General features: G+C 45.2%; 1 protein-coding gene across 1 annotated transcript in view; it reads left to right on the top strand.

The window, feature by feature from the left end:
• Positions 1-8,355: 8,355 nt before the first annotated feature.
• Positions 8,356-8,914, top strand: part of LOC106600602 (nucleolar protein 10) — a 38,085-nt gene continuing 37,526 nt past the window's right edge. Inside the window, exon 1 of the mRNA XM_014192098.2 lies at positions 8,356-8,567. Within this exon, the coding sequence (XP_014047573.1) occupies positions 8,502-8,567 (66 nt within the window). The 5' untranslated portion in view covers positions 8,356-8,501. The remainder of the gene's footprint in view (positions 8,568-8,914) is intronic.

The following is an 8,914-nucleotide window of genomic DNA, read 5'->3' as shown; positions in this document are numbered from 1 at the left end:
GCTTCTAGTTCTGACAGTGCAGTAATATCTAACAAGTAATCTAACAATTCCCCAACAACTACCTAATACACACAAATCTAAAAGGGTGACGGAGAATATGTTCATGTAATTATATGGATGAGTGATGGCCGAGCAGCATAGGCAAGGTGCAATAGATGGTATAGAATACACGTGTATATACATGTGATATGAGTAATGTAAGATATGTAAACATTATTAAAGTGGCATTATTTAGAGTGGCATTGTATACAGTGACTAGTGGTCCATTTAAGTGGCCAGTGATTGGGTCTCAATGTAGGCAGCAGCCTCTCTGAGTCAGTGATTGCGGTTTAGCTGTCTGATGGCCTTGAGATAGAAGCTGTGTTTCAGTCTCTCGGTCCCAGTTTTGATGTACTTGTACTGACCTCGCCTTCTGGATGTTAGCGGTGTGAACAGGCAGTGGCTCAGGTGGTTGATGTCCTTGATGATCTTTTTGGCCTTCGTGTGACATCGGGTTCTGTTGGTGTCGTAGAGGGTAGGTAGTTTGCCCCCGGTGATGCGTTGTGCAGACCGCACCACCCTCTGGAGAGTCTTGTGGTTGAGGGCGGTGCAGTTGCCGTACCAGGCTATGATATAGCCCGACAGGATGCTCTTGATTGTGCATCTGTAAAAGCTTGTCAGGGTTTTGGTTGACAAGACAAATTTCTTCAGCCTCCTGAGGTTGAAGAGGCACTTTTGCGCCTTCTTCACCACGCTGTCTGTGTGGGTGGACCATTTCAGTTTGTCTGTGATGTGTATGCCGAGGAACTTAAAACGTTCCACCTTCTCCACTGGTGTCCCTTCGATGTGGATAGGGGGGTGCTCCCTCTGCTGTTTCCTGAACTCCACGATCATCTTCTTTGTTATGTTGAAATTGAGTGAGAGGTTTTGTTACTGACACTACACTCCGAGTGCCCTCACCTCCTCCCTGTAGGCTGTCTCGTCGTTGTTGGTAATCAAGCCCACTACTATTGTGTCATCTGCAAACGTGATGATTGAGTTGGAGGCGTGCGTGGCCACGCAGTCGTGGGTGAACAGGGAGTACAGGAAGGAGCTGAGCACGAACCCTTGTGGGGCCCCAGTGTTGAAGGTCAGCGAAGCAGAGTTGTTGTTTTCTACCTTTACCACATGGGGGTGGCCCGTCAGAAAGTCTAGGACCCAATTGCACAGGGCAGGGTTGAAACCCAGGGCCTCCAGCTTGATCAAATCAAATCAAATTTGATTTGGCATGAGCGCCGAATACAACAGGTGTAGACCTTACAGTGAAATGCTTACTTACAAGCCCTTAACCAACGATGCCGTTTTAAGAAAATACCTAAAATATTAGAATTAAGAAAAAAGTAAGAACCAAGAAAAACTAATAATTAAAGAGCAGCAGTGAATAACAATAGTGGAGCTATATACAGGGGGTACCGGCACAGAGTCAATGTGTCAATGTGCGGGGGCACCGGTGTCAAGGTAATTGAGATAATTATGTTCATGCAGATAGGGCTGTTAAAGTGGCTATGCATAGATAATAACAGAGAGTAGTAGCAGCATGGGGGGATGCAAATAGTCTGGGTAGCCATTTGATTAGGTGTTCAGGAGTCTTATGGCTTTGGGGTAGCTGTTTAGAAGCCTCTTGGACCTAGACTTGGAACTCCGGTACCGCTTGCTGTGACATAGCAGAGAGAACCGTCTATGACTAGGGTGGCTGGAGTCTTTGACAATTTGTAGGGCCTTCCTCTGTCACCACCTAGTATAGAGGTCCTAGATTGCAGGAAGCTTGGCCCCAGTGATGTACTAGGCCGTTCGCACTACCCTCTGTAGTGCCTTGCAGTCGGAGGCCGAGCAGTTGCCATACCAGGCAGTGATGCAACCCGTCAGGATGCTCTCGATGGTGCAGCTGTAGAACCTTTTGAGGATCTGAGGACCCATGCCAAATATTTTCAGTCTCCTGAGGGGGAATAGGTTTTGTTGTGCCCTCTTCACGACTGTCTTGGTGTGTTTGGACCATGTTAGTTTGTTGGTGATGTGGACACCAAGGAACTTGAAGCTCTCAACCTGCTCCACTGCAGCCCCATCGATGAGAATGGGGGCGTGCTCGGTCCTCATTTTCCTGTAGTCCACAATCATCTCCTTTGTCTTGATCATGTTGAGGGAGAGGTTGTTGTCCTGGCACCACACGGCCAAGTCTCTGACCTGCTCCCTATAGGCTGTTTCGTCGTTGTCAGTGATCAGGCCTACCACTGTTGTGTCATCGGCAAACTTAATGATGGTGTTGGAGTCGTGCCTGGCCATGCAGTCATGAGTGAACAGGGAGTACAGGATGGGACTGAGCACGCACCCCTGAGGGGCCCCTGTGTTTAGGATCAGCATGACGGATGTGTTGTTACCTACCCTTACCACCTGTGGGCGGCCCGTCAGGAAGTCCAGGATCCAGTTGCAGAGGGAGGTGTTTAGTCCCAGGGTCCATAGCTTATTGATGAGCTTTGAAGCCACTATGGTGTTGAACACTGAGCTGTAGTCAATGAATAGCATTCTCACATACGTGTTCCTTTTGTCCAGGTGGGAAAGGGCAGTGTGGAGTGCAATAGAGATGGTACATGGTGTTGATGTGAGCCATAACCAGCCTTTCAAAGCACTTCATGACTACAGACTTGAGTGCTACGGGTTGGTAGTCATTTAGGCAGGTTACCTTAGTGTTCTTGGGCACAGGCACTATGGTGGTTTGCTTAAAGCATGTGGGTATTACAGACTCGGACAGGGAGAGGTTGAAAATGTCAGTGAAGACACTTGCCAGTTGGTCAGCGCATGCTCGCAGTACACGTCCTGGTAATCTGTCTGGCCCTGCGGCCTTGTGAATGTTGACCTGTCTAAAGGTCTTACTCACATCGGCTGCGGAGAGCGTGATCGCACAGTCTTCCAGAACAACTGGTGCTCTCATGCATGTTTCAGTGTTATTTGCCTCGAAGCAAGCATAGAAGTAGTTTAGCTCATCTGGTAGGCTTGTGTCACTGGGCAGCTCTCGGCTGTGCTTCCCAAATTTCTGACCAATTTGTTCATCAAAAGCAATTTACGGGCCAGAAAAAGGAATGCTGTTTTAAAATATACGGATAAAATGTACATTTCAAATGCAGCCCATCAATCCAAGTTATTTTTTTAACTGCAATAAACAAGCTATTTCCTCTGTAGTAATGGTGGAAACATAACGGTCACGAATCTGCGCTGTGTATTCTCTATTGCACTCAGAAGAAGTGATACAGCCTATAATCTCAATATTCTCTCTGTGATGTTTTTCTAGGTCGCACAGCTGGATATCTACGAGCAATTTAGAGCAGACTATTGGCTTTTGTCAACCTGAGCTAGCTAGCTAGCAAATGTTAGCCAGCTATCTAGCTAGGTTAGCTAAGGAAACATGCAGTAATTCAACTTTGGCTAGCAATAAATATACTTATAAACAAGGCAAGGTACCTACCCATCAGCTGCTGAAAATATTCTTCCGATTCACAGCCGCTTCAAGAAGATATTTACTAAAATAGTCTGAGCTTCATGTGTCTCACCCGACAGCATGAATCTATAGTAGGCATAAGCTATTTGTCACGTCCTGGCCAGTATAAGATTAATTGGTATTGTAGTTTGGTCAGGACGTGGCAGAGGGTATTTGTTTTATGTGGTTCGGGGTGGTGTTTTGGAAAATAGGGTGTTTGATTTAGTATTTCCGGGTTTTTGGGTTATGGTCTGTGTTTATGTATTTCTATGTGTTATCTAGTTAGTTGTATGTCTATGTTTGGTTAATTGGGGTGGACTTCCAATTGAAGGCAGCTGTGTGGTGTTGCCTTTGATTGGAAGTCCTATATTAGTTGGGTGTGTTTGTTTGTCTAATGGTGGGAGATTGTTTTTGCATTGCGTGTTTTGTAGCCTGTAAAACTGTTGCACTATCGTTGTTTATTGTTTTTTTGTATCGTGTTCACGTTAGAGATTTATTAAATTCAAAGATGAACACGACCTCCGCTGCGTATTGGTCTACCTTTTCTGACGAGGACTTTTCTATTTCTTCTGAAGACGATGAATGCTGTGACACTATTACTGTAAAGAAATACAGTATGTTAGAGTAATTTTTACAGGAGGCTTCTGAATTGCAGTTAATAACAGTATTTTAAAAATAATTATACCCATAATGTAGTGCAATGTACAGCATGAATGCTGTAAAACACATTTATGGTATTGTACTGTGCATCCTACAGTGTTTTACTGTTAAAATGACAGAAAAGTCTTACAGTACACAGGGGAGCGTTGTTCTCAAACATGATCAATGATGTTTACTCTCAGGTACAGCCGGATATTGGGAGGTCATTATTTGCAGATGTTGGGGCCTTAAGGAAGAGGGGAAGAAATGTGCCATACGTAGTCAGGAAGGTACAGGAAGCAATTGATGAAGTAGAGTGGTGGGCATTAATGTGGGGATTCAGGTTCTCTGTAGAGAACTCAGACAGTGTTCTTTACCAGGAGGATGGTGGGAGATGAGGTATGCTTGAAGTTATATAGGAGAAACTTGGAGAGGGTGGGGGCCTTCAGGTTCCTTGGGGTGTACTTTGACACTAGACTGACCTGTGCGGAACACATTGAGAGAAGGGTGGGAAAGTGTAAGAAGGTACTAAATGTGATGTGCTGTCTGACGGGGAAGGAGTGGGGGGCTGGGCGTTCCTCATTGAGGACCATGTATGTTGCATTGATCCAATCTATAATAGGCTATGGCAGTATAGCGTATAGTTCGACAGCCCGGACCTCATTGGAAAGGCTAGATGTCATACAGGGGCAAGGACTCAGAATATGTAGTGGGGTGTTTCGGACGTCCCCAGTGGCTGCACTACAGGTGGAGATGGGGAATATGGCATTGAGATTAGGAGACAGCAGCTGGTAATTAATTATTAGGACAACCTACAGGGACATGTGGTGTCTCATCCTGCGAAACTGATTTTACAGGCATGCTGGGAACATGAGGGGAGAGAGAACAACATAAGCTTTGTGTGGGTAATACCCAAGTGAAGGAGGTGGGACTGTATGGAAGGGTTCTTTAGTCCAACGGTAGCTATTCCTGTAAATCCACCATGGCTACTCCCACCTCCAGTAGTTGATCTAGAAGTGTTGGAAAGACTACAGAAAAATAGGGAGAGTGCTGATCCATCTGATTTGTTTAAGAGACGTCTGCGTACTGTGTATCAAGATTTTGTGGCCATTTACACAGATGATTCAAAAGAAGGACAGGACATACTGGGTCAGCATTTGTAGTGCAGGAATTTGGGGTGGACATCAGGAAACGTATTACAGATCATCTGGCTGTATATACGGTGGAGCTGATGGCCATACTGTTGACCTTGCAGTTGGTGGAGGAAGACAAGCCAGATAGAGTAGTTATTTGCTCTGATTCATGTGCAGTGTTAATGAGTGTCCAGTCCTTTAGCTCATGTAGCAGACAAGACCTGCTTTATGAGGTACTACAAACCCATGGCAGGATTAGATAGATAGGTATACAGATGAGATTTACTTGGGTCCCAGCCGATGTGGGGGTTAAGGGGAACGAGGCACTTGATGTACTGGCGAAACAAGCACTTAGTAGTGGGGATGTTGATGTTGTAGTTTCAATGACCAAGGCAGAGGCAAAAAGCCTGATATGGACAGTGATGGTGCAGAAAAGGCAGGAGCAGTGGATAGAGATACTAAGGGCAGGCATTTATTTCAAGTACAGAGGAAAGTCGGGGAGGACGGCAAAAAGGGACAGAAGAGAGGAGGCTATTTTTACAAGATTAAGGGTGGGACACAGCCAGTTGAATAAGACCTTACATGTGACAGGAAAGCATTCAACATGAAAGTGTGATTATTGTCAGGAAACGGAGACTGTGGAGCATGTATTGCTGTAAAGTCCATGGAGAACAAGAGCACCTCCTCCCAGCTGCCCACTGCACTGAGGCTAAGTAACACGGTTACCAGCGATAAATCCATGATAATCGAACATTTCAATAAGCATTTCTCAACGGCTGGCCATGCCTTCCTCCTGGCTACTCCAACCCCAGCCAACAGCCCCCCCCCCCGCAGCTACTCGCCCAAGCCTCCCCAGCTTCTCCTTCACCCAAATCCAGATAGCAGATGTTCTGAAAGAGCTGCAAAACCTGGACCCGTACAAATCAGCTGGGTTAGACAATCTGGACCCTCTCTTTCTAAAACTATCCGCTGCCATTGTTGCAACCCCTATTACTAGTCTGTTCAACCTCTCTTTCGTATCGTCCGAGATCCCTAAAGATTGGAAAGCTGCCGCGGTCATCCCCCTCTTCAAAGGGGGTGACACCCTAGACCCAAACTGTTACAGACCTATTTCCATCCTGCCCTACCTATCCAAAGTCTTCGAAAGCCAAGTTAATAAACAGATCACTGACCATTTCAAATCCCACCGTACCTTCTCCGCTGTGCAATGCGGTTTCCGAGCCGGTCACGGGTTAACCTCAGCCACGCTCAAGGTACTAAATGATATCATAACCGCCATCGATAAAAGACAGTACTGTGCAGCCGTCTTCATCGACCTAGCCAAGGCTTTCGACTCTGTCAATCACTGTATTCTTATCGGCAGACTCAGTAGCCTTGGTTTTTCTAACGACTGCCTCGCCTGGTTCACCAACTACTTTGAAGACAGAGTTCAGTGTGTCAAATCGGAGGGCATGTTGTCCGGACCTCTGGTGGGGTTATGGGGGTACCACAGGGTTCAATTCTCGGGCCGACTCTTTTCTCTGTATATATCAATGATGTCGCTCTTGCTGCGGGCGATTCCCTGATCCACCTCTACGCAGACGACACCATTCTGTATACTTCTGGTCCTTCCTTGGACACTGTGCTAACTAACCTCCAAACGAGCTTCAATGCCATACAACACTCCTTCCGTGGCCTCCAACTGCTCTTAAACACTAGTAAAACCAAATGCATGCTTTTCAACCGTTCGCTGCCCGCACCCACCCGCCCGACTAGCATCACCACCCTGGACGGTTCCGACCTAGAATATGTGGACCACTACAAATACCTAGGTGTCTGGTTAGACTGTAAACTCTCCTTCCAGACTCATATTAAACATCTCCAATCCAAAATCAAATCTAGAATCGGCTTTCTATTTCGCAACAAAGCCTCCTTCACTCACGCCGACAAACTTACCCTAGTAAAACTGACTATCCTACCGATCCTCGACTTCGGCGATGTCATCTACAAAATAGCTTCCAATACTCTACTCAGCAAACTCGGTGCAGTCTATCACAGTGCCATCCGTTTTGTTACCAAATCACCTTATACCACCCACCACTGCGACCTGTATGCTCTAGTCGGCTGGCCCTCGCTACATATTCGTTGCCAGACCCACTGGCTCCAGGTCATCTATAAGTCTATGCTTGGTAAAGCTCCACCTTATCTCAGTTCACTGGTCACGATAACAACACTCACCCGTAGCACATGTTCCAGCAGGTATATCTCACTGATAATCCCCAAAGCCAACACTTCATTTGGTCGCCTTTCATTCCAGTTCTCTGCTGCCAGTGACTGGAACGAATTGCAAAAATCGCTGAAGTTGGAGACTTTTATTTCCCTTACCAACTTTAAACAATCGCTATCTGAGCAGCTAACCGATCGCTGCAGCTGCACATTGTCCATCTGTACATTGCCCACCCTATCTACCTACCTCATCCCCTTACTGTTTTTATTTTATTTACTTTTCTGCTCTTTTGCACACCTGTATCTCTACATGCATACCATCATATGCTCATTTATCACTCCAGTGTTAATCTGCTAAATTGTAATTATTTGCTCCTATGGCCTATTTATTGCCTACCTCCTCATGCCTTTTGCACACACTGTATATAGACTTTCTTTTTTCTACTGTATCATTGACTTGTTTATTGTGTTATTGGCTTGTTTATTGTTTACTCCGTGTGTAACTCTGTGTTGTTGTCTGTGTCACACTGCTTTGCTTTATCTTGGCCAAGTCGCAGTTGTAAATGAGAACTTGTTGTCAACTTGCCTACCTGGTTAAATAATGGTGAAATAAAAAAAAATTACAAAAAATAGTGTGGGCAGTATCAGAGGGAAAGAGAAAGGCTGAGATCTAGTATGAGGGAGAAGGGGATACAGGAAATTAGTTTAAAGAGTATATTGAGAAGAACGTCATTAGATATAGTCTAAAATATGTTGTTATCTTTTTTAAGAGCAACAGGGCTGGCAGGTAGGATTTAGTTTCTCCCTGTCTCTGGCCCACACTCCAGTACAGTAGGTGGCGGTAATGACGTTAGATGCCAACCGCTGATAAATCCCACCGAAGATCTATTGTTTTCGGCTTCCACACGGACCTAAATAGTAAAGACCAACACTTCCTGTTGTTTGTGGCAACGTGGGGCATGCGTTTTTAATACTTAGAACTTACAATTATTGTACATCAGTGTTATGAGTGGAAAGTATATTTGACAGCCTCGACAATGCAGATATCCAGTGTGAATGATGTGAAGATTTATAATTTAAGCCACGGAAAGTCTCTTCCAGAGGTAAGACAAGTTTTCAAAAGTAGCTAGCTAGCTAACTAACGTTAGCAAGCAAGCAAGCTAACTTACAATACAAATAAGCTAGTTAGCTACTGCTAATATATACTACTTTGATAACCGATTAAATCTCCCTAGTCAAGTGTTTTTTTATTAGCTACTATAACGTTATTGCTCTCGGTCTTGTCTTGAAGCAAAGGCATGCCAAGCAACTAAGTTAGCTAGCCAACTAGCTACATCCATGGCCAGTAAGCATGGAGGTTTATATTGCTGTGAAATTGGGTATGAGCTCACAAAGTAAACAGTAGCTTGTCAGAATAACCAGATTATGTGATAACACACGTCTCAATATT

Source organism: Salmo salar, chromosome ssa01, assembly GCF_905237065.1.
Source record: "Salmo salar chromosome ssa01, Ssal_v3.1, whole genome shotgun sequence".
NCBI classification, from domain to species: domain Eukaryota; kingdom Metazoa; phylum Chordata; class Actinopteri; order Salmoniformes; family Salmonidae; genus Salmo; species Salmo salar.
This window is presented reverse-complemented; position numbering and strand designations above follow the sequence as displayed.